Genomic DNA, 27,299 nt, shown 5'->3' on the forward strand with positions numbered 1-27,299 from the left:
TGTGAAATCTGCACCAACTAAAAGGAAAACTCTCCCTGTTTCATACCTATTCAGTGCAGTTCAATGTGACTCATGCACAGATTTTTTAGGGCTCCTTAAGTAGCTATCCCGTATAGCCTCTACAGACTCATCACTGACTGATGGCCTACCAGAATGGGGTTTCTCCACCAAAGTGCCGGTTTCCATCAACTGCTGTTATTCCTATGTGGTGGCGCTTCATTATAAATGCGCCAATATTCACGTTGCAATTTGGTCATGGATTCAAGTTTAGTGAGCCACAGAACACACTGAACTTTCTTCTGTACCGTCCACATCTCGACTGGCATGGCTGTGGGCTGCTCCGCTGTATACACGGTGTTACGTCATCATCTGCACATGCGCACATGCTACCACATCATCCTACAGAAACTTGGAGGGTTTTCTTTTTATTTGGTGCAGATTTTACATTTCTATTGTTTTTTGTTGCTTTCCTGTGACTGGTCAAAAGTGCACCATGACTTTACGGACACACTGTATTTCTATACACTAATAATGAACAATCAGAAAGAGAAATTAAGAAAATGATCCTGTTTATAATTATATCAATAAAATAAAATACCTAGAAATGAACTTAACCAAGGATGCAAAAGACTTGTACAATAAACACTGCAAAAAGAAATTAGAGAAGACATAACTAAATGAAAACACATCCCACGTTCATGGATTGGAAGACAATATTGTTAAGATGCAATACTGCATAAGCAGGGGTCCCCAAACTTTTTACACAGGGGGCCAGTTCACTGTCCCTCAGACCGTTGGAGGGCCGCCACATACAATGCTCCTCTCACTGACCACCTATGAAAGAGGTGCCTCTTCCAGAAGTGTGGCCGTAGTTTGGGGACGCCTGGTAAGGCAATCTACAGAATCAATGCAATCTTTTATTTTCTTCTTTTCTTTTCTTTTTTAATTTAAGTGTGAGGAGGGGAGATAGAGAGACAGACTTCTGTAGGCACCCCAACCAGGATACACCCAGTGACCCCTATCTGGGGTCCATGCTCTGCCCATCTGGGGTTGATACTTGCAACCAAGCTGTTTTTAGCACCTACAGCAGAGGCTCCATGGAGCTATCCTCAGCACCTGGGGCCAATACGCTCGAATCAACCAAGACACTGGCTGCAAGAGGGCAAGAGAGAGAGAAGGGGGAGAGAAAGGAGAAGAGAAGCAGATGGTCACTTCCTCTGTGTGCCTTGACTGGGACTCAAACGCAGGACTTCCACACACTGGGTTGACAATCTACCACTGAGCTAACTGGTCAGGGCCAATGCAATCTTGATCAAAATTCCAATGATTTTTTTTTTTTTTGCAGAAATAGAAAAACCCATCCTAAAATTTATGTAGAATTTCAAGGGGCCTCAAATTGCCAAAACAATCTTAAAATAGTAGAACTAAGCTGGAGGATTAACACTTTCTGCTATCAAATCTACAGTAATCAAAACAGTGGTGGTGGCATAAAGACAGACATGTAGACCAATGGAATAAAACAGGGATCCCAGAAATAAACCTGTGCCTGTAAGGTCAAATGTGTTTTGACAAGAATCCATACCATTCCATGGGGAAAGACAGTCTTTTAAACAAATGATGTTGGGAAATCTGGATACCCAAATACAAAAGAATGAATTTGGGCCCTTTCTAACACCACATATAAAAATTAACTCAAAATAGATTAAATACTTACTTTTAAGAGCCTAAGCTATAAAACTCTAGAAATAAAACAGGACAAAAGCTTCCTAACACTGAATTTGGCAATGGTTCCTTAGATATGATATCAATGACACAGGCAAAAAAAAAAAAAAAAAAAAAAAAAAAAAAAAAAGAAAAGAAAAATATACAAATTGGAATTCATGAAAAATTAAAAATAATTTTGTGCATCAAGACACTAAGAGTGCCTGACCAGTGGAAGTATAGTGGTTAGAGCATCAACCCAGTACACTGAGGTTGCTGGTTTGAAACCCAAGGTCACTGGCTTTATCACAAGGTTGCCTGCTTGATCCCAGTGTCACTGGTTTGAACACAGGGTTGCCAATTTGATTCCTGGTCAAGGCACATATGAGAAGCAATCGATGCACAACTACATGGAGCAATGGGTTGATGTTTTTCTCTCTCTCTTTCTCTTTCTTTCTCTCTCTCTGTCTCAGTCTTTCTCTATCAACAACAAACAAACAAAAAGCCTATTAAGAGTAAAAATGTGACCTGCAGAATGGGAGAGAACCCAGAGAAAATACCTACAACTCAACAACAAGAAAGCAAATGATATGATTCAAAAATGAGCAAAAAACTTGAATAGACATTTCTTTGTGTGTGTGTGTGTGTGTGTGTGTGTGTGTGTGTGTGTGTGTGTGTGACAGAGACAGAGAGAAGGACAGATAGGGACAGACAGACAGGAAGAGAAAGAGAGATGAAAAGCATCAATTCTTTGTTGCGGCACCTTAGTTGTTCATTGATTGTTTTCTCATATGTGCCTTGACCAGGGGGGGCTACAGCAGACCAAGTGATCCCTTGCTCAAGCCAGTGACCTTGGGCTCAAGCTGGTGAGCCTTGCTCAAACCAGATGAGTCCGCACTCAAGCTGGCGACCTCAGGGTTTTGAACCTGGGTCTTCTACGTCCCAGTCCAATGCTCTATCCACTGCACTACCACCTGATCTAGCTTGAATAAACATTTATACAGAAGATATTGAAATGACAAATAAGTACATGCTCAACATTACTAATCATTAAAGAAATGCGTATCAAAACTACAATGAGATACCACCTCATATAATTAAGTACTAGTATTTTTAAAAATCAAAAAATAACAAGTGTTAATAAGAAAAACAGTATGACAATTCCTCAAAAACTTTAAAGTGGAATCACTATTGATCCAGTAATTCCACCTCCGTGTATACACAATAGAATTGGAAGTAGGGTCTTAAAGAGATACATATACATACATATTTATAGCAGCATTATGCACAATAGCCGGAATGCAAAAGCAATCGAAGTGTCCATTGATGGATGAAAGATTAAGTATAAGTGATATACTGATATACATTATACGTATATTAATATACAGGGGTGGGCAAAAGTAGATTTACAGTTTTCATTTAAGAAAAGGCATGCAGGTCTTAGAAGAAAACATAGGCAGTAAGCTTTCTGACATCTCTCGCAGCAATATATTTGCTGATTTATCTCCACAGGCAAGTGAAATAAAGGACAGGATGAACAAATGGGACTATATCAAACTAGAAAGATTTGCACAGCTAAAGACAATATGAACAAAATAAAAAGACAAACCATACAATAGGAAAACATATTTGACAATAGTCTGATAACAGGTTAATAATCAAAATTTATAAAGAATTTGTAAAACTCAACACCAGGAAGATAAACAATCAAATCAAAAAATGGGCAGAAGAAATGAAAGGAAACTTCTTCAAAGAGGATATACAGATGTCCAAAAGGCAGATGAAAAAATGTTCAACATCACTAATCATTAGAGAAATGCAAATTAAAACCACAATGAGATACCACCTCACACCTGTCAGAATGGCGCTCATTAACAAAACAACACACAATAAGTGCTGGCAAGGATGTGGAGAAAAGGGAACCCTCCTGCACTGCTGGTGGGAATGCAGACTGGTGCAGCCACTGTGGAAAACAGTATGGAGATTCCTTCAAAAAATTAAAAAAGGAACTGCCTTTTGACCCAGCCATACCACTTTTATTTATTTATTTATTTGTATTTTTCTGAAGCTGGAAACGGGGAGAGACAGTCAGACAGACTCCCGCATGCGCCCGGCTGGGATCCACCCGGCACGCCCGCCAGGGGACAATGCTCTGCCCCTCCGGGGCATCGCTCTGTTGCAACCAGAGCCACTCTAGTGCCTGGGGCAGTGGCCAAGGAGCCATCCCCAGCGCCTGGGCCATCTTTGCTCCAATGGAGCCTCAGCTGTGGGAGGGGAAGAGAGAGACAGAAAGGAAGGAGAGGGGGAGGGGTGGAGAAGCAGATGGGCGCTTCTCCTGTGTGCACTGGCCGGGAATCAAACCCAGGACCTCTGCACGCCAGGCCTACACTCTACCACTGAGCCAACCGGCCAGGGCCCATCCCACTTTTAGGAATATATCCTAAGAATACCAAATCACTGATTCAAAAGAAGAAATGCACCCCCATGTTTTTGCAGCATTGTTTACAATAGCCAAGATGTGGAAACAGCCCAAATGTTCATCAGTGGACAAGTGGATTAAAAAGCAGTGGTACATATACACAATGGAATACTACACGACCATGAAAAAGAAGGTAATCTTATCTTTTGCGACAACATGGATGGACCTGGAAACTATTATGCTAAGTGAAATAAGCCAGGCAGAGAAAGAAAAGTATCATATTATCTTACTAATTTGAGGAATCCAATGAACAATGTGAACTGAGGAGCGGAATAGAGACAGAGGTGGGATCAAAGCGACCAGAGGGAAAGCAGACAGAGGGAAAGGGGATGAGAGAATGGGATCAGAGAAGGGAAAGATATTGGTGAAATTATATATACATAACACAGCATTATAGAGAGCAGGAAAGCAAATCCTGGAAGGAAGGGGGGACAGCATAGGGGGAGAGGGGACAAGAGGGAGGTTGAGGGGAACATGGGGGTGTGTGGGATTTACTCATTGGGACACTTGAATCTTTGTAAACACAATAAATTAAAATAAATGAATAAATAAATAAAAAGAAAAAAGGTATGCAGGTTATGAAAATAATAATACAACAATAAACTGTATTTCACATACTTACAACTGTAAACCTACTTTTGCCTATCCCTGTAACATAAAAACTATTATTTAGCCTTTAAAAAAGAATGAAATTCTGAAATATGCTATAACACAGATGAACCCTGAGGACATTATACTAACTAAAATAATACAGTCATAAAAGACAAATAATGTGTAATTCTATTATACAAGCTATTTAGAGTAGACAAAATCATAGAGACAAAATAAAATAGCAGTTGTCAGAGGTGAAGAGAGGAGTAAATTATTTCCTGAGTTATTATTTCATGAGTATAGAGCTTCAGTTTTACAAAATGAAAAGAGGTCTGGAGTTGGATGGTGATGATGATTGTATAACATGGTTGATGTAGAGTACCACTGAACTGTACAGTTAAAAAAGGTTAGGATGGTAAATTTCATTTTACCACAATAAAGAAAATGAAAAAAAATCAGAGATATAATTTCAGCATTTGAGGTTGTTTTTTCCTGAACTTTTGCTCATAACAAAGAGCATCTAAAAAACTAAGCATTGTGTCTCATGGAGTGAAGTGCCCCGTTAAACTCCTCGTACATTTGGCTGGCAACCCCAAGGGCTGAAGTTTAGTAGTAAGGATACAATGGAAGTAAACCAATCCTTGCACATACTACCATATAGCTTTAGTCTTTTTGTTTGCTCAGAAAAAAATTCTGTTAATTCAATTAAGATTATCCTAATCAGTGGTTTTCAACCTTTTTATACTTGGGGACCAGTGAAAATAGGAGAATTATTTTGGGGAGCACTAAGGCAGAAATCACCCTGAGCATAAGTGAATTCAACTAAGATCATTGGCTCTATAATCATCATACAATATTAGGGTAGTTAACTCTTTCACAGACCAGAACAAAATTCCTAATGGACCAGTCCTTGGACAGGTGGTTGAAAAACACTATCCTGGATTACCAGTGCTTGAGTTAAAAAAAAATAAAAATAAAAATAAATAAATAAATATATATATATATATATATATATATATATATATATATTCCAGAAAAATATGTCAACCTACATCTCAAATAAATTCTAAAAACAATATTTCAAATAGAAGGTATATAAAAAAATTAATCCAAGATATCAGAGAAGATAAGACAACAAAAACAAAATTCAGCTTAAAATAGAACAATGGAGAGTCACAGGAACTTCAGATAATAAAAATACCAGACATAGACTTTAGACAACTATGATAAAGGATATTAAACAAAAGACTGAGGACTGGAAACTAAAACAAGTCATAACAGACCTAACATGAGTCAAAGATAAATTATTGAAATAAAAAAATATAGTAACTGCCTGACCAGGCGGTGGCGCAGTGGATAGAGCGTCAGACTGGGATGCAGAGGACCCAGGTTCGAGACCCCAAGGTCACCAGCTTGAGCGCGGGCTCATCTGGTTTGAGCAAAGGCCCACCAGCTTGAACCCAAGGTCGCTGGCTCCAGCAAGGGGTTACTCTGTCTGCTTGAAGGCCCACGGTCAAGGCACATATGAGAAAGCAATCAATGAACAACTAAGGTGTTGCAATGCGCAATGAAAAACTAATGATTGATGCTTCTCATCTCCCTCCATTCCTGTCTGTCCCTGTCTATCCCTCTCTCTGACTCACTCTGTCTCTATAAAAAATAAATAAATAAAATAAAAAAAAATACAGTAACTGAAATTAGGAACATTAAATATGAATAACAACAGATTAGACACAGTTGAAGAGAGAAACAGTGAACTGGAAAATAGGTCAAAAGATAATTCCCAGAATAGGATGCAATACAGAAGACAGGGTATGAGAGAGTAAATTAAAAAGGTCTAACATACATTTAATTGGAATTCCAGAATGAGAGGAAATAAAAAGAAACAATAAAAGAGATAACAACTGATCATTTCCAAAGCCAATGAAGAACATAAAAGCCACAGATTTAATAACCCTGAGTTGGATACAAGAAAGCAAACCTATACCTGCACATATTAGAGTAAAACTATAAATAAACAGAATGCAAAAATAATACTAAAGCAGCCTTGAAACAATATAATACCTTCAAAAGAACAACAATTAGTCTAACAGCTAATACAGTAGTCCCCTCTCAATCATGGCTTCTCTCTTCAAAGGTTCAATTACCCATGGTCAACTAATTCCATTTTTTAAAATAACAAAAAGGATAAATATGTGGGTCAATCTAAATGAATAATATAATATACTGTATTAAATAATGACAATATTCTTGAAAGTCTTATGAATTCTCAAGTTTGAGAAATACTGCTTTACTAAATAGGACCAAGTAAGACTTGGAGGACAGTCTTCTGAGAAAAATGTAATTGTATGGCTGATGAGAAGCTAGAGATCAGAGGCACCACCTCTTCAAAATTACTCATCTTACAAGTTCTACTCCTTATTTAGTGTATGCCTGGGATGTATTAACCCTCTAATACCTATCATTGAATATTAGAAAATATGTTAAAAAATTCATGTATTAGTTTTCAATTTCTATTTGATTTTTCAATTTTTTTTTTTACAAGGACAGAGAGAGAGTCAGAGAGAGGGATAAATAGGGACAGACAGACAAGAATGGAGAGAAATGAGAAGCATCAATCATCAGTTTTTTGTTGCGACACCTTAGTTGTTCATTATTTGCTTTTTCATATGTGCCTTGACCGCGGGCCTTCAGCAAACTGAGTAACCCCTTGCTCGCTCCAGCGACCTTGAGTCCAAGCTGGTGAGCTTTTGCTCAAACCAGATGAGCCCGCGCTCAAGCTGGTGACCTCAGGGTCTCGAACCTGATTTTTCAATTCTTAAAAAAAAAATCTTACCATTACAGAAAGCACTTGGCACATAGAAAGCTGACCTACCCATTCTTAATCATGCCATCCTTACACAAATTTAGATACCAAATCTCGCTCTTCCAAGATTTTTCAATTGCTGTGGATGGTTTCTTGGGAGATTTAGGAAGTTGTATGAAACCAAATTCTTCTTTCTAAAAAGTGGAAAAATAATGAGCAAAGTGAAAAATAAGCAAATTGATTTTTAAAAAGTTAGAATATAAAGCACAGCTCTATACATATACCTAATATTTGTTCTGATCACTAGAGGATTTCTTGCCTCACTCTACCATCTACTATGCTTCCCACTATAATAAAAATGTTCTTCTTCTCAAACTTCCACTTTTATGAAACCCTATAGCTACTCAGACTCTAAGAAAAGAAAGGCCAAAGGCTTTTGTTTCATTACTCACATCATTGTGAAAGAACAGTCTTTCCTGAACGAACTTTCAAAAACTTTTCTTTATTCTATAACTGAATAGGTTTTAGTGCTCATGTGTGTGTGTTTGTGTTTTTGTGTACGCATGTATGTACGTGTACAGGTGCATGCACACCATATATCAGGGCAGAAATGGGGTGGCAAGGTGGGAAAAGGATTCAAGAATACCATTGGTCCATAATAGAGGCCTATACGGTATTTCCTTTCATTTTTAAAATTTGTATTTTCATGTTTATTGTTCCCCTTCTTAAATGTTCTTTATGGTAAACAGTTTTTAAATCCAGAATATAGGATGTTACATGCATGAATCAAAAATGTATGAACACCTAAATGTCAAAATTAAAGAAAAAGAATCAATTACCTGAATATGGGATATATATAAATGTAACATTATATAATACTTAAAAGCAAGGACTGAAAATTATGACATATATGAAAAAACATTGATGATATTAAAAAAATAATCAGAACACAAAAGCATAAGAGCATTAAAACTGAAAAGTCATGCCTGACCAAGTGGTGGTGCAGTAGATAGAGCATTGGACTGGGATGCAGAGGATCCAGGTTCGAAACCCCAAGGTCGCTGGCTTGAGCTCAGGCTTATCTGGCTTGAGCGTGGGCTCATCCAGCTTGAGTGCAGGGTCACTGGCTTGAGCAAGGGGCCACTCAGTCTGCTGTAGCACCCCCCCTGGGGTCAAGGCACATATGAGAAAGCAATCATTGAACAACTAAGGTGCCACAATGAAGAACTGATGCTTCTCATCTCTCTCCCTTCCCATCTGTCTTTCTCTGTCCCTCTCTGTGTGTGTCCCCCTCTGTCTCTGTTACAAAAATAAAAAGCTGAAAATTCACAACAAGCATAAGGGAAAATAAATAAGTTAATACTTGTCTAGAAGTAGGTGAGATCAGAATGACTTTTCTCTTTACTTTCCAAGTATACAGTCATTTTATTATATTTATAATTTGAAAACAAGAGCATAAACTTCTTTTATATGTCAACTTCCATTAGAATTAGAACACAATATATATTATGTCACTAGAGAGCAAGTAATATATTTGTGATGTTTTATTATTCAGAACAAATAATGAAACCATACACACACACACACACACACACACACACACACACACACACTCCTGGTACTTAACAACAAATAATGCTTTTTTAAAAGAATTCCATAAACAAAATTAATTACTTAGATATGTTTTACATATAACTTCCTAGGTATCAGGGATCACATATGTTTTAGTAATTCAGAACACAGCATGAAGTTAAGCAAAACTCAATAAATAAGTGGTACCACAGAGAGCTGAGCTTATTAAATGTGTACCACACAATGGAAGTAACCTAGGTGTTCATCCATAGAGGAATGGATAAAGAAGATATGGCACATATATACAATGCAATATTAGCCATAGAAACGCATGAAATGCATTTGGGACAACATGGATGGACCTAGAGGGTATTATGTAACTGAAATAAGTCAGAGAAAGACAAATACTGTAACATTTCACTTTTATGTGAAATCTAAAAAACTAACTAATTAAACAAAACAGATTCATAGTACAGAGTTCAAACGGCTAGTTGTCAGAGGGTTGGATGATGGGGCCATGGGCTAAAAGGTAAAAGGGATTAGGAGGTACAAACTTACAACATAAATTAATCATGAGGATATAATGTATAGCATAAGGAATACAATTAGAAATACCACAATAACTCTGTATGATAATAGATGGTTACCAGACTTCTCATGGTAATCACTTCATAAGGTACATAAATGTCAAATCTCTATGTTATACACCTGAAACTCATAACATTGCATGTCAACTATACTTTAAGTGTATCGTACAAAAATGGTCAAATTCATAGAAACAGAAAAGTAAAATGATGGTTACCAGAGGCTGAGGGAGTAGGAAAAAAAGCTGTGTAATGGGTATAGTTTCAGATTTGTAAGATAAAAAAATTCTGGATATCTGTTTCACAACAGTGCAATACACTTACCTTTGAAGTATATATTTGAAAGTGGTTAAGATAACAAATTTTATGTTGTTTTCTTCCACAATTAAAAAAAATTTCTTAAAAAGCTTAAGTGTATTTTACAATATGAAAAAAGCCTAAATTAGAATGTTTGAGCTTCTAGCTCAGAAGAAAACTAGAAGAGTAGCCAGAAAGTAACCAATGGGAAAAACACCTGACAAAAAGTTACAGTAGAATGGGAGGTAGATGGGTAAAACAAATGTTGATTGTGATTGCGATGGTAGTTACACAATGTATACATTTGTCACAATTCACAAAAAGGTACACTAAAAAGGATTAATTTTATAGTTAATAAATTATACCTCAACTTTTAAAAGGGGAAAAAAATAAAGAAAATAGTATTGAGTTCTATTCCTTAGTACAGTGGTTTTCAACCTTTTTACACTTGGGGATCAGTGAAAGGAAAATTATTTCAGGGGCAAAAATAAAACCATTATTAGTATTTTGTGCATTATCTTTTCATTATAATACTATAAAATGAAAATTCTCTAAAAATAACCAGATTAAGAGTAAAAAATATTTTTAACACACTACAATGGAAATTCTAGAGAACAATATTTAATTCAAGTAAAGCTAGTGCAAAATCTGCTATTGCTCCTTTGCAAGAATACTTAATACCTGATGTTGAAGTTTTGTTTCCAGGAGATAAAACACTGCATTGACATCCATTCAGTTTCTCTGTTGGGTTTTTATTCATGAGAGGGCTGAAAAAGTCTTCTCACACAAGTAGGTAGTAGAAAATATGATTAAAAATTTAATAGCTTTGTAACTAAGAGATGGATATTCTCCCTCCAGTGATAACTCCAAATTGTGACAATGATTGCATTTTATGTTTGGACACCAGAGTGACATTAGAACAGTGGTTCTCAACCTTTCTAATGCCGTGACCCCACAATACAGTTCCTCACGTTGCGGTGACCCCAAACCAAAAAATAATTTTGGTGGCTACTTCATAACTGTAATATATGCATTATGTATTTTCCGATGGCTTTAGGCAACCCCTGTGTTTTGGTCGTTCGACCCCTGCCGGGGTCACGACCCACAGGTTGAGAACCGCTGCATTAGAAGATGAATCTATCAGTTTTTCTTTTCATAATGAAGGGAGGAGTTGATATCTTCCATGAATGGGTTATTGATCCAGAGGTTACCTTTACAGGGATCCTCATTTAAGGATAATAATGGTCAAAGTTTTAAACTAATGCATTTAAATACTGACTTATTATATTAAATATGACTTTCCATTTGATGTCTGCAGCAAAAAAAACTGGAAACAAGTTCCTTTTTGAATGCATCTGTCTTATATCTTTTTTTTTTTTCCTTTGTGACAGAGACAGAGAGAGGGATAGATAGGAACAGACAGACAGGAAGGGAGAGAGATAAGCATCAATTCTTCATTGTGGCACCTTAGTTGTTCATTGATTGCTTTTGCATATGTGCCTTAACTGTGGGGAGCTACAGCAGACTGAGTGAGCCCTTGCTGAAGCCAGCTGGCATCCTTGGGCTCAAGCTGATGAGCCTGCACTCAAGCTGGCAACCATGGGGTTTCGAACCAGGGTCCTCTGCCTCCCAGTCTGATGCTCTATCCACTGTGCCAACACCTGGTCAGGCTGTCTTATTTCTTAATGTAAAAATATTTGTGTTAAATCCCTAGAGCCTTGGCTGGTTGGCTCAGTAGTAGAGCATCGGCCTGGCGTGTGAATATCCTGGGTTTGATTCCCAGCCAAGGCACACAGGAGAAGCGCCTATATGCTTCTCCACCCCTCCCCATCTCCTTTCTCACTTTTTCTCTCTTTCCCTCCCGCAGCCAAGGCTCCATTGAAGCAAAGTTGGGCCACATGCTGAGGATGGCTCCTTAGCCTCCTCTGGCTGCAACAGAGCAATGCCCAGATGGGCAGAGCATTGCCCCCTAGTGGGTTTGCCAGGTGGATCCTGGTCGGGTGCATGCAGGAGCCTGTCTCTCTGCCTCCCTGCTTCTCACTTCAGAAAAAAAAATCCCTAAAGAAAAATATTTAGTTAGTTGAAGAGGTTAAATATGTCTGCCATATATGCAAGCTTAGGAGCCATTCATCCTTCACTCAACAAAAGCTCTACTAATGCGAAGTTTCACTTTTGAAAAAACTATTTCACTTCTTTCAGCTTAAAAAGATATGCATGGCCTGACCTGTGGTGGTGCAGTGGATAAAGCGTTGACCTGGAAATGCTGAGGTCGCCAGTTCAAAACCCTGGGCTTGCCTGGTCAAGGCACATATGGGAGTTGATGCTTCCAGCTCCTCCCCCCCCCTTCTGTCTCTCCTCTGTCTCTCCCTCTCCTCTCTAAAATGAATAAAAAATAAAATTTAAAAAAAAGATATGCATGAACCCTTCCTCTTGAGAGCCACCTCACTTCCATATACAAAAGGAGATATGGTGTTGCAATCCATGCTACCACATAGTGTTGTGAACAGTCTAGAGTTCAAACCGCAACTACAAATATTTTTAATGATCTTCATTGCATCATTCATCACTGTGTTCAATTCAGGAGAAAGTTTTTCTGCAACTAAATGTTGCTGGTGAATCATACAGTGTGTGAACAACATTTCTGGATGTGCAATGTTCTTTATGTTTACAACTACCCCTGAGTGATGTCCAGTCATGCTTGCAGCACTGTCTGCAAATACTCTGACACATTTTCCCCAGTTTAAGCCATCTGCTTTAAAGTACTCATTAAGAGCATTAAATATCTCTGAACTAGTGGTCCGACCAGGCAGAGCAAGACAACAGAGTAGTTCTTCCTAAAGTCTTTGTTTCGATATACTTTACAAAGCAAAGTAGGCTAGCATGGTACTCGCATCAATTGATTCATCAAGTTGAATGGCAAAACATTTTGTTTCTCTATCCCCTCTCCAATTTGCTCTTCAATGCCATTGGCCATATCAACAATTCTTATCTAAATAGTACTGTCCGAAAGCAGTATAGCCTCAAGTTTTTGTGTGGCTTGAAAACCCAAAATTTCTTGAGTGACATCTACGATGCAGACTTTAGTAATTCTTCACCAATATTGAATGGTTTTTGGTTTTTGACATTTGAAGGGCAGCTGAATAGGACATTTTTGTCACTAGTCATCATTTTCTTCATTTGGGTTTTCTGACTTTTCATTTGGTTGTGTAATCTTTCAAAAAAAAAAAATCCAGTGGCTTCTCAGTAAGATCACTGCTTTGAATACAAATGATAAGTTTGGAAGGTTTCATTGTGTCATTTGACAGAATTTCAGAACATACTATACATAAGGGTTGTGGTGATAATTCACTATGAGGTGCTATAGTGAAATAAAGTTTTAAATACTCCTTAACATTCTGCCTAACAAAATTTCCTTTTCTTTTCTTTGGTTTCTGTTGTAACTTCCAAACTATCACACATATTTTTTTCACTGTCTCTTTTAAATCTGAAGTACTAGTACTTGGTTTACTTTCAGTAACATCACTACTTTTCTTTTTACTATTGTTTTAATGTTTGAAGATGAAATGTTTTGTTGTGTTTTTTCTTTCCTTTTTGTAGGGTTTAAAATTTATAGCACAATGACACTAAAACACAATAATTTATTTGCATACAATATGAATGCATCCCAATCAGCTGAGTACATGCATGACTGTTTGCACAAGTGTGAAAAAAATGTACTATTGAGATGGGGGGCCTGTGTGGTGCAGTGTATAAAGTGTCAACCTGGAACACTGAGGTCACTGGTTTGAAACCCTGGGCTTGCCTGGTCATGGCACATACGGGTGTTGATTCTTCCTGCTCCTCCCCACCTTCTCTCTCTGTCTTCACTCTAAAATGACTACATTTTTTAAAAAATAAAAAAAAAAGAACTGTCTTTAAAAAAAAGAGAGGGGTGGGCGTAGAAATACACAACCGATAAAGTTTTATCATACTGTGCATGATTGTGCACTATGGTGCAAGCTGGTAATTGGTTTCCAAACACCACATGTATGATGCATTTAACACTACATAAGTTTGTCCAAATGCTATTCATGCAAGAATAAAAAATAAACTACAGATTAGGAAACAGAAACATGCAACAAATAAAGGTTTATCTTACTGTCCATTAACAGTGTAATATGGTACAAGCTGGGACTTGATTTGAATTCCACATGTATGATGCATTGACTACACGTAAGTTTGTATGAATGCTTTTTGTCTGTTGCTCATGATTTGGAAATGCTCTGCACAGTGCAAAATGTTGTTCAAATGAGCCTACAAGCTCCAAAGATATCTAAGGCACCTCAATAATATCTTCATCAATGATATAGGCTGATAAGTGGCAATCACCCTGAACATAAGTGAATTTGACTAAGATCACTGGGTCTATAATCTTCATAAAATATTAGGGTAGTTAACTCTTTCTTTCTTTCTTTCTTTCTTTCTTTTTACAGAGACAGAGAGAGAGAGTCAGAGAGAGGGATAGATAGGGACAGACAAACAGAAACGAAGAGAGATGAGAAGCATCAATCATCAGTTTTTCGTTGCAACACCTTAGTTGTTTTTTTATTGCTTTCTCATATGTGCCTTGACTACAGGCCTTCAGCAGACTAAGTAACCCCTTGCTCAAGCCAGCAACCTTGGGTCCAAGCTTGTGAGCCCAGGGTCTTGAACCTGGGTCTTCCGCATCCCAGTCAGATGCTCTATCTACTGCGCCACCGTCTGGTCAGGCAGTAGTTAACTCTTTCACGGACCAGCATGAAATTTCTGATAGACCTTGCACCAGTGCATAGACCAGTGCTTGAAAAACACTGCCTTAGAATGTTTTCTGCCAAGGAAAGACAGAGATCATAATGGGTTACCCAATTAGAAAACATCAATGATGACATATGGAACTTATACTCAAGAAACCAAGGAAGAGAACAGATACAATGTCAAAGTCATGTTTATATTACTTTTCACGCAAGCCAGTCTCTCTCTTCATTCCATTGACATTACTCTCTTATTAAAGTTTCTTTCATTAACCACACCACTTCCTTTTTCTTCTGCTTACCTCTCAGATGTTGTACAAATATTATTTATACACATGCTTCCATGTTATCAGATGACGTGCCCCCTAAACTATCTAAGATGTGTATTTTTTATACTAATTATCACAGGGTGAGTCAGAGCATGTCATCCTCCCTGAACATTAATGTGTTCATCAGCAAGAAACCCAGAACTTTTACTGTCCTGGTGTAATTGATTAACTCACTGGTTGTGTGATTGACCTCAGTTTCCATTTCTCTTCCCCTTCCCAAGTACCAACCTTCTAATCACATGGTTGGGTTTTATTTTTCCTTTTTAAGAATATTTTTAATTCTTTCTATTGAATTTATTGGGGTGACACTAGTTAACAAAATTATACAGGTTTCAGGTGCACATTCTAAACTCATCTGTTCACAATATTGTATGTTCACCACCCCATGTCAAGTCTCCATCCATCACCATTTATCCCTCCTACCCTCCTTTACAGACCTACATCCCCCGTCTCCCTAGAAATCCCCAGACTGCTGCCTACATTCAAGAGATTTTTCTCTTTTTTTTCCTTTTTTGTTCAATTCCTCTGCCTCACACACCTCCCGAGACAGCTGACAGCCAGCTATCTGTGAGTCTGTTTTCTACCTTGCTTGTTAGCTCATTTTGTTCATTAGATTCCAGATATTAGTGAATTCATATGGTACTTGGCTTTCTCTGACTAGCTTATTTCACTTAGCATAATAATCTCCAGGTCCATCCATGCTGTTACAAAGAGTAAGATTTCCTCTTTTTTATGGCCAAGTACTACTCTATTGTGTAAATGTACTACAGCTTTCTTATTTACTCATCCACTATTGGACACGGGCTGCTTCCAAATCTTGGCTATTGTAAATAACACTGCAATAAACATAGGAGTGCATATATTCTTTTAAATTAGTGTTTTGGAACTCTGGATAAATTTCCAGAGTGGAATTACTAGGTCACAAAGCAGTTCCATTTTTTTTTTTTTTAAGTGAAAGAAAGGGAGATAAAGAGGCAGACTCCCGCATGTGCCCAGACTGGGATCCACCCAGCAACCCATCTGTGGACAATGCTCAAATCAACTGAACTATTTTTAGGACCTGAGGCTGATGTACTCTGACCAACCAAGCTATCCTCAGTGCCCTGGGCTCAGGTGTGGCAAACAGTTTTTGCACCCAGGCCAAATTAGAAAGAAAACTTTTTTCACAGACCAGATGAAATATTAAAATTAAAAAATGTTAAATACAAAAACAATTCGTTTAAGTAAGCAAAATTTTATTATGTAATTTCTTTATGAATAAATGTGAGTGAAAAAAATTTTAATATACAATATTATTCTAATAAAAATATAATTACATATCATATAAATATCCAAACTGTATCACAATCAATCAAAACAATATTTAATTAATAGAATGAGCCTGAAGGGGTTATATCACAAATAAAACAATTATTTCGTTTTACAACCAGCCTGGACATGTTTTCAGTTATCAACTGCAGCTTTTGTCTATGCTACAATGCCACTTGATTCAGCATATTTGACCACAAAAATAACGAATTGTTTGACCTCGGGTGCGCACTGGCGAACTCCGCCTAAAAGAATGTGGGTTTCACATCGCCGCTAAACGTCAAACAGTTCATATCGAGTACAGATGAGTACAAAAGTTGTAAATCTTTATCATGGATTTTTTTAAAAAAATAAAGAAATATCATGAATCCATTTGTAATGCCAGTATCCACGGCCACCATCACAGCTGCCTGGCCCATGCAGGTTCGCATTGAATTTGGAAAGATGGTAAAGAAACAACAGAGCCAAAAACTGGTGGACCATCATCTTTAATCCTAGCTTGCACCCGGCGGGCAAGAAATACACACACTGGGCTCCAAAACCCACTTATTCAGTGCTCACAAAGCTACTGACTTAGATCTGAGTTTCCTAGAATCAAAGGTTTCTAGCTCACCAGACTTATTCACCTGTTCCCCATCTCCTTCCTTCTCCCTGCACAAACTCTGCACAAACTGGCTTCTCACTCAGCATTCCACCATCTTGGCTGCTTCTCCTGGCGTCCTCCATATTGCCTCTCTCTTCTCTTCTCTCTGCTCTCTCCTCTAATGCTAATCTCAGGAACTGAGCAAGAGCAAATGCTCCCATTTTATAGTGTAGAAATCCAAACCTTTAATCCAATATACAAATAGGGAAGGTCACTTATCTGAGGCATGATGGGATTGCACCATCCCACATCAAAAAGGGTGGGAAAGGCTTAGTCCTAAAACCAAGCCCCAGGCTACAAGGACCCTGCCTTCCCACAGCCCACCTTAACACACATTAATATTATCATGCCCATTCCAAGCAAGAAGAGCAACTAATATCATCTGGGCAACTGGCTTCCATGTGGGCAGCGCCATCTTTAACAAAGTGAGCATAATATATTTTATCTGCCCAACACCATTCGACCAATTATTGGAAGTTAACCCTAGATTAGTCACACGCAAAATTCTTTTTCACGTATCACTATCTTCTTAAATATCTCGATTTCCAATAATCAAAAACTCTTCCGCTTCTGAGTAGCTGAGATTTTAAAGTAATGGAGAATATTAAAAATTTAATCATGGGCCACATAAACTCATTCTGCGGGCCATATGTGTTGGCCATGCCTGCCTGGGCTGATGCTCAAACCAATTGAACCACAGGCTGCAGGAGGGGAAGAGGGAGAGGAAAAAGAGAAGGAGGGGAGGAAAGCAGATGGTCACTTCTCTTGTGTGTCTTGCCTGGGAATTGAACCCGGGATGTTCATACATGAGGCTGATGCTCTATCCACTGAGCCAACTTGCCAAGAGCTCCATTTTTTAATTTTTTGAGGTAATTTCATACTGCTTCCCATAGTGGCTACACCAATCTGCATTCTCACTGACCGTGTATGAGAGTTCTCTTTTTATCCACATCTTTTCCAACAATTGTTGTTTATTGCTTTAGTAATGATAGCCATTCTGACAGATGTGAGGTGATATTTCATTGTAGTTTTAATTCACATTTTTTCTATGATTAGTGCTGTTGAGTATCTTTTCATATATCTGTTAGACATCTGTATGTCCTCCGTGAAGAAGTGTCTATTGTGGTACTTTACCCACTTTTTAATTGGATTGTTTGTTTTTTCAGTGTTGAGTTTTATAAGTTCTTTATAATTTTGGATATTAACCCCTTATCAGATGTACCATTGGCAAATATGTTCTTCTGTTAAGTGGGTTGTCTTTTCATTTTGTTGATGGTTTGCTTTGCTGTACAAAAACTTTTTAGTTTGATGTAGTCCCAGTTGTTTATTTTTTAATTTTGATTTCCTTGCCAGGGGAGATATATCAGATAAATATTGCTATAAGAAGTGTCCAACATTTTACTGCCTATGTTTTCTTCTAGGATTTTTGTGGCTTCGAGTCTAATGTGTAAGTCTTCTGTACATTTTGAGTTTATGCTTGTGTATGGTGTAAGAAGGTGGTCTAATTTTTTTTTTGCATGTATCTGTCTCTTTTCCAACGCCATTTATGCAATAGACTATCTTAACTTCATTATATATTCTTACCTCCATGTCAAATATTAACTGACTATAAAGGTGTGGGTTTATTACTGGGGTCCATCTATCTACATGTCTGTTTTTATGCCAGGGCATTGCTGTTTTAATTACTACAGCCTTGTAGCATCATTTAATGTCAGGTAGAGTGATTTTTCCAACTTTGTTCTTCTTTCTCAAGATCACTGGTGCTACTCAGGTGTTTTGTGGTTTCATATACATTTTTGGAATATTTGTTCTAATTCTGTGAAATATGCCACTGATATCTTGATAGAAATTGTGTTGAATCTATAGATTGCTTTGGGTATTATGGACATTTTAATGATATAAATTCTATCTATCCATGAACATGGTATATACTTCCACTTATTTATATTTTCTTCAATTTATTCCTTCAGTGTCTTATAATTCTCAGAGTACAGGTCCTTTATATCCTTGGTTAAATGTATTATTCCCAGGTATTTTATTCTTTTTGAAGCAATTGTGAGTGGGATTGTTTTACTAGTTTCCCTTTTGATAGTTCATTATTGGTGTATAAAAATGCAACAGATTTCTGGATATTTATTTCGTATCCTGCTACTTCACTGAATTTGTTTATCAGTCATAGTAGTTTTCTGGAGGAATTTTTAGGGTTCTCTATGTAGAGTACCAGGTCATTTGCAAATAATGACAGTTTTACTTCTTCCTTTCAAATTTGAATGCTTACTATTTCTTTCCCTTGTCTGATTGCTGTGGCTAAGACTTCTTGTGTTATGTTGAATAAGAGTGGGGAAAGTAGACATCTCATTCCCAATCTTAAAAGAAATGCCTGTAGCTTTTGCTCATTGAGTATGATGTTGGCTATGGATTTGTCACATATGTTGAGGTATGTCCCCTCTATTCCCACTTTGCTGAGAGTTGTTATCATAAATGGGTGCTGGATTTTCTCAAATGCTTTTTCTGCATCCATTGATGTGATCATGTGGTTTTTAATTCTTCATTTTGTTTATTTGGTGTATCACATTTATTGATGTGTAGATATTATAACAACCTTGCATCCCCAGAATAAAGCCCACTTAATCATGGTGTATGATCTTTTTACTGTATTGCTGGTTTTGGTTTGCTAATATTTTCTTGAGGATTTTAACATCTATGTTCATCAGGGTTGTTGGCCTATAATTTTCTTCCTTTGTAGTGTCTTTGTCTGGTTTTAGAATTAGAATGATACTGGCCTCAGAAAGTGAGCTTCGGAGACTTCCTTCCTCTTTGTCTGGAATATTTTTAGAAGAATAGATACTAGTTCTTTGAATGTTTGGCAAATTCACTTGTGAAGCCATCTGGTCCAAGACTTTTTTCTGTTGGGAGTTCTTTATTTTGGGGTTTTTTTTTTTCTCCTTCAATTTTATTAGTTGTAATCTGTCTATTCAGATTCTGATTCTCCTAGATTCAGTTTTGGAAAATTGCATGTCTCTAGAAATCTATTTGTTTCTTTCATATTGTCAAACTTGTTGGCATATAGTTGTTCATAATATTGTTTTACAATCTTTTGTATTTATTTGGTGTCAGTTGTTGCTTCTTCTCTTTCATTTCTGATTTTATTTATGTGGGTCGTCTCCCTTTTTTTCTTGATGAGTCTGATTAAAGGTTTCTCAATCTTGTTTATCTTTACAAGGAACCAGCTCTCGGTTTGATCGATCTTTTGTCTTACTTTTTAAACTCTATTTCATTCCTTTCTGTTCTGATACTTATTATTTCTTCCACCTACTTACTTTGGCCCTTTTTTTCCTTGGTCCTTTAGGTGTAAAATTAGATTTTTTGAGATTTTTTTGATTGTTTGTTTCTTGAAGTAAGCCTGTAATGCTATGAATTTCCCTTTTAGGATTGCTTGCACCTTGTCCCATAAATTTTGGGTTGTTGTGTTCTCATTTTTGTTTCTTTTAATAAGATATCTTTTGATTTCCTGCTTGACCTCATTATTAACCCATTCATTGTTTGTTAACACTTTATTTATTTTCCATGTCTCTGTGTATTTTCCAGTTTCTTTCTTGTGATTGATTTCTAGTTTCATACCATTATGGTCAGAGAAGATGCTTGATACGATTTCAATCTTATTAAATTTATTGAGACTTGTTTTTGCTCTAACATGTGCTCTACTGAAGAAAATGATCCATGTGCACTTAAAAAGAATATATATTCTGCTGCTTTGGGATAAAATGCTCTGAAGATATCAATTAAATTCATCTGATCTAGTCTGTCATTTAAGGCCACTGTTTCCTTGTCCAAAAGATCTATTCATTGAAGTCAATGGGGTGTTAAAATCCCCTACTATTACTGTATTACTGTCACTCCCTTCATGTTCATCAAGACTTGCTTTACATATTTAGGTAATCCTATGTTGGGTGCATAAATGTTTACAAGGGTTGAATTCTCTTGTTTGCTCCTTTTATCATTATGTAATTCCTTCTTTATCTCTTACTACAGCCTTTGTTTTAAAGTATATTTTGTCAGCTATAAGTATTGCAATTCCAGCTTTTTTTATGTTTCCATTTGCATGAAATATTATTTTCTATCTTTTTACTTTTAGTAAAGTGTGTATTTTTGTTGTGAGGTGGGTCTCTTGTAGACAGCATATAGATGGGTCTGTTTTCTTATCTGTTCATCTGCTCTATTTTGTGTCTTTTGATTACAGCATTTAAGCCATTTACATTTAAAGCAATTATTGATAGGTGTGTACTTATTGCCATTTTATTCTTTTAATTATGTTCCTCTGTTTTGTGTTCCTTCTTTTTTTCTCCTTATTACAGCATGCCCTTTAACATTTCTTGTACTACTGGCTTGGTGGTAACTCTTTTGGTTTTTTTCTTGTCTGGGAATCCCTTTATTTTTTCCTTCAATTTTTAAATGACAGCCTTTCTGGCTAAAGCGATTTTGGTTATATGTTCTTGCTTTTCATCATGTTGAATATTTCATGCCAATCCCTCTGGTCTGCAATGTTTCTGTTGAGAAATCAGCTGTCAGGTTTTTTAGTTTCCTTGTAGAATACTGACTTTCTCTTCTGGCTTTTAAGATTCTCTCTCTGTCTTACCCTTTGCCATTTAATTATGGTGTGTCTTGGTATGGGTCTTTGTGGATTCATCTCTTTTGGGACTCTCTGCACTTACTGAATTTGTGAGTCTTTTTCCTTCACCAGGTTAGGGAAGTTTTGGGTCATTATTTCTTCAAATAGGTTCTCAATCACTTGCTCTCTCTCTTCTTTTTCTGGTACCCCTATGTTACAGATGTTATTATGCTTCATGTTGTCCCAAAGGTCCCTTAAACTATCTTCATTTTTTTATTGATTTTTAGAGTGAAAGGAAGGGTGATAGACAAAGACAGAGAGAAACATAGATCTGTTGTTTCATTTATTCATATCACCATTGGTTGATTCCACAGTGTGAAAAGCTCTGCAGGTGCTGAGCACATGAAGCAGAATTTGCCTGAGCAGGGTTTGATGCTTGCCAAGATCTCCCTTTGGATATGTTGCTTGTTAGGCTAATTAGATCATGCTCTGATGTCTAAAACTAGGCACTGAATGTGTTGATTTTGAACCTCTAGGGAAGGACTCTGGTTCATATAAATAAGTGATACTGCTTTTGACTGGCCCTCACCAACCTGTTTGGAGCTACAAGGATTCCACAGTTTGTGGCTGAGTCTGTTGAGCCTGGGTGCACATGGGAAGAATCAAGATCTTAACTGAAGCCAGCTTTTATCAGCTCAAGGCCTGGGGGCAGGTCAGCAGAAGTCCCAAGGTGCCCCAAGATCTGCCTCCATCTGCTTTTGCCTTCTGGCTGTTTGATGGACTTGGTCACTGAAAAGCCTTTGGCTGTATTCCCTAGCAAGACCTAAGTTCCATAGCTGGAGTGAAGAAGGAGTCCAGAGGGTGGGGCTATTGCTTTCTCCCACACTGATAACACAGGGAGGGGAGTATTACACCCAAGAAAGATGGCACCTGAAGTATGGAAAATTAATGTAGCACAGGGATCCTGGCTGCTGTCCTTCATCTGTCTCCCCAGAGCAACTCTTATGCAACTCTAGTCTGCTCCACCTTCCCTTTGCTGGAGCCCAGTAGCTGCAAACAAAATTTTATGTGTTGCCCCTTTAAGAGAGTGCCTACTTCTGTGCAGACTTCTATCTCTTCCTGACAGACAAGAACCCCACTGCTTTTCACCGCCAGATGTTATGTGGGCACTTCTTCCCAGATCTGTTGCTGTTGACTGTGTAGGCTGGCTTGGTGTTTAGACCCAACGCTTCTCAGGGGTATCTTCCCAAGCTGAAATATCCCTCTAGAATCTCAGCTGCTTCCCATAAGAGTGGGACCAGCCCTTTGCACATCTCTGCCCTTCCTACCAGTCTCAATGTGGCTACTTGTTTAGATCCTTGGTTACAAGATTTCTCCTCAGCCATTCCTCAGTTGGTTATTCAGGATGATTGTTCTATAATTTAGTTGTAGTTCCAGATTGGTCCTGGGAGGAGGTGAATATAGCTTCCACCTACACTTCTGCCATTAAAATGTGTATTGACTTGGTGACTAGGTCACTAAATTACATGGGCTAACAGGAAAGATTAGATTTATCAATGGAGTGGCATACAAAAAAGGCAACAAGGTCAAAGGTCAGGAAAATGTCAAGACAATGGTAAGAAACCAATAGTGCACTAAAGTGGCAATAACACGAAGTGTGGTCCCAAAACCAGCAGCAAGAACATCACCTGAGAGGGAATTAATTAGGAATGCAAATTCTTGGGCCCAGATATACTGAATTATTTTTTAGGATTTTACAGAGAGAGGAGAGGTGGGGAGAGTGAAAAGTGTCAACTCATAATTGCTTCACTTTAGTTGTTCATTGATTGCTTATCATACGTGCTTTAACTGGGCAAGCTCAGAGTTTTGATCCAGCAACTAGCATTGCAGGTCGATGCTTTACCCACTGTGCCACCACAGGTCAGGTGACATACTAAATCTTATTCTCCATATGGAACCCAGGCATCTCTGTTTCAAAAGCTCATCAGATGACTCTTCCATATACTGAAGAATTACCAGCCTATAGCAGTGCTTTGAATACATGTCACCTAGAAATTCTATTGAAATGTAGTTTCTAAAAGGTGATTCTAATGTTCAGACAGGTTGAGAATCTCAGTTCTAAGCCAAGCCCCTAATTTTACAAAGTGACTCTGACCCATTCCAGATCAATTAAATCATAGTCTCTGAAGGTGGGATTTGGGCATCAGTATATTTTAAAAGTTCTCTATGTGATTCTAATTAATATATACCTAAAGTTAAAAAACACTGACAGAAAAATTGTAAAATCTCTAAAACACTACTTGTTAAAGTAAAACTTCTCAAACTATATTATACATCTTCCTGTTTTTAAAATAAGATGTCCTGAATATAATCTCTTTTAAGGGGGCTGTTTGTGACTATGACTAATAACAGTATTCTGTCACACACTTAAAGGGAACTAAGATTAATAACACTTTTTATTTCTGAAATGCAGATCGTAGCTACAGTTATTGCATCTCTGTGCCAAAGTACCTAGCAGTATGTATTTCTACTGTATAAAGTTAGTTAACTTTTCTTCTCTTTCTGGACTTTTCCCTCCCTTATCTTTTTGTACTACTTTAATCTTCTTCAGTGTAAAATAATGCTTATTATATCTAATTCTGTTATTGCTACTTCTCACTCATTTGTTTAATTTATATTTATTAAGCAACTATTATGTGCCAGGCACTATTTTATGCACTGGGATGAATACTTAACAAAGAAAAGAAAAATCCCTTATATTCTAGTAGGAGGTGAATGAGAATAAACGAATTATATGGTTAAAAGTACAATAAAGCAAATAAAATAGAGCAGAGGATAAAACTTAAGTATTAGTATACAAAACTCACACATGAACAGTTTATTATAAGCTTAATAAAGAGATCAAAGAAACAATGTACACCCTACCTGCGTATCAGATATCTGTGGAATGCAAGATTTAGGTCTCAATGGCAAAAGGGTTGCCATTTGTGGAAAAGGGTCAACATCCTTTCTTGGTTTCTCTTGACGGAGATGCCACAATTTCAGTTCAGCGCTAGCATGTTTTGTTGAGCTTGAATGAGTAAAACAGAATCTTGGTGCCCTAGTGAGAGGAAAAGAAATATAAGATTAAACTACACAATAAGCCTCAAAAAATCAATAGATTACAAAGTGTATAATACCTATGCTCACAATTACCAGTCTTGCCATCTATCTCCTTTTCTAATAATTTCTTATTTTTACACTGCCTAGCTTTAAACAAACTTTTTATGATACATCAATGGCCTGAAATCATATTCATTCAATAAAGAGACAATGTACACTTATATAAAGAAAAAATAATTTAAAATTACATTAAAATTATAATCTACATTATAAAAAAAAGTCTATATACCTAGTAGATGAAGGAAGTTTTAAAACTACCTTACAGGCCCAGGCCGGTTGGCTCAGTGGTAGAGCGTCAGCCTGGCATGTGGGGGACCCGGGTTCGATTCCCGGCCAGGGCACATAGGAGAAGCGCCCATTTGCTTGTCCATCCCCCCTCCTTCCTCTCTGTCTCTCTCTTCCCCTCCCGCAGCGAGGCTCCATTGGAGCAAAGATGGCCCCGGCGCTGGGGATGGCTCCTTGGCCTCTGCCCCAGGCGCTAGAGTGGCTCTGGTCGCGGCAGAGCGACGCCCTGGAGGGGCAGAGCATCGCCCCCTGGTGGGCGTGCCAGGTGGATCCCGGTCGGGCACATGCGGGAGTCTGACTGTCTCTCCCCGTTTCCAGCTTCAGAAAAAATAAAAATAAAAATAAAATAAAAAAAATCAAATGCTTCTTTAAAAAAAAAAAAACTACCTTACAGTTTCTAATAAAATGAACACAATATGTACCTGTGATCATTTTAATAGAGTTTAATATTTATTTATACTACTTAATAAAAATTGGTGGATGAAATTAACACTTTTAAATATATAAACATTTTATAATACTTAAATATACTGTTGTGGCTTATGATTCATATGATTTATTTTCAAGCCTTAAATTGGAAGGTAAGAATTTTATAATAATTTATATAAATTAAAGACCAACACCACTGCCAGAAACTTTGGGAAAAGAATATTTGGCGCACTATCAAGGCCACACTTTACTGGATGGACATCCTGGCATTCAGTCTGAGGGCTCTTTATTGGCTATAGAGTTAACTCCAACTGTCAGGGGCTGTTTCTAATTGTTGGTTTTTCTCCAAATGCCATAGCCCAAAGACTAATTCTCACTCCCTATTTCATATCCTGAAATAAAACTGCCTCTCATTAAAATAGGTTGTAATATGAACACAGGTTAGGAATGGAAGAGAATCCAAATTTAATAATTAGTTTGGGATCAGAAAGCACCCTATTCAGATATGGGTGGTCACTCTACACTATATTTTAGAACCTTTATGTACAGACCTGAAAGTATTCAAAATTACCTTTTATTTGCTTGTCAACCAGTAAGTGGACATATATATATATAAGATCCTTACTAAATAAATCATACTGGCCAGGAAATCTAGGTGTTTAAATTTTCTAATTCCCATCATTATGCTATATTCATGTGACCCCATGAGTCTCTGCTACCCCTGACATTTAAATCTTGTGTTCCTGCCTGACCAGGCAGTGGCACAGTGGATAGAGCATTGGATTGTGATGTGGAGGACCCAGGCTCGAGACCCCAAGGTCACCAGCTTGAGCGCAGGCTCATCTGGTTTGAGCAAAGCTTACCACCTTGGACCCAAGGTCGCCGGCTTGACCAACGGGTTACTCGGTCTGCTGAAGGCCCATGGTTAAGGCACATATGAGAAAGCAATCAATGAACAACTAAGGTGTTGCAACGAAAAACTAATGATTGATGCTTCTCATCTCTCTCTGTTCCTGTCTGTCCGTCCCTATCTTTCCCTCTCTCTGACTCTGTCTCTGTAAAAAAAAAAAAAAAAAAAAAAAAATTTAAATCTTGCATTCCTATTTCATTCATTAATTTTTATCAGCTGCTATGTGAATCCATCAAATATTGTAGAATAAATTTTACAGTCAATCCTAAATTGGTGCTGCATTATTTTTTCATGTTTCATCATACAATTCCTCATAAACATTGGATTGTATACATCTTAATTCTCAACTCTAGAGAGTGGAAGAAGATATTTGCCATATAATACCATCAAAGAAACTGTATTCAGTGTGTGTGTGTGGGGGGGGGGGGGTGCACGCACACATGCACATATATCTCCCAACAGAAAAATGGGCAAAGAAGAAAAACAGGCAATTCATGAAAACTGAAATCTAAATGACCAATAAACATTGAAAAGGTTATCAACTCACTAGTAGTCAGGAAAATGCAAGTTAAAACCACAGACATTAATGATACACTATTCACAGTCAAAAATTTTAAAGTCTAATAATATTATATTTTACTATGGATTTATAGCAATGAGTACTCTCAGATTCTGTTTTTGGGAGCATAAATTGGTGAAACTTCTTTTGAAAAATGGTATGTATATAAGAATATACATTACATATAAGTATGTAAAGTATTTGCATTGCTACTGGTGGTAAAAAGTAGGAAACAACCCAAATGGTAAAAAACAGCAAATAAATTA

At 37.4% G+C, this 27,299-nt stretch overlaps 1 protein-coding gene across 7 annotated transcripts in view; it reads right to left on the bottom strand.

The window, feature by feature from the left end:
* RGS22 (regulator of G protein signaling 22) overlaps positions 1 to 27,299 on the bottom strand; it is a 196,832-nt gene that overhangs the window by 101,258 nt on the left and 68,275 nt on the right. For all 7 annotated transcript variants that reach the window (XM_066379221.1, XM_066379222.1, XM_066379220.1 and 4 more), the window contains 2 exons: positions 24,614 to 24,788; positions 7,647 to 7,771 (listed from right to left, as the gene is read on the bottom strand). In XM_066379221.1, the coding sequence (XP_066235318.1) occupies positions 7,647 to 7,771; positions 24,614 to 24,788 (300 nt within the window). The remainder of the gene's footprint in view (positions 1 to 7,646; positions 7,772 to 24,613; positions 24,789 to 27,299) is intronic.

This window comes from Saccopteryx leptura, chromosome 3 (genome assembly GCF_036850995.1).
Source record: "Saccopteryx leptura isolate mSacLep1 chromosome 3, mSacLep1_pri_phased_curated, whole genome shotgun sequence".
NCBI lineage: Eukaryota > Metazoa > Chordata > Mammalia > Chiroptera > Emballonuridae > Saccopteryx > Saccopteryx leptura.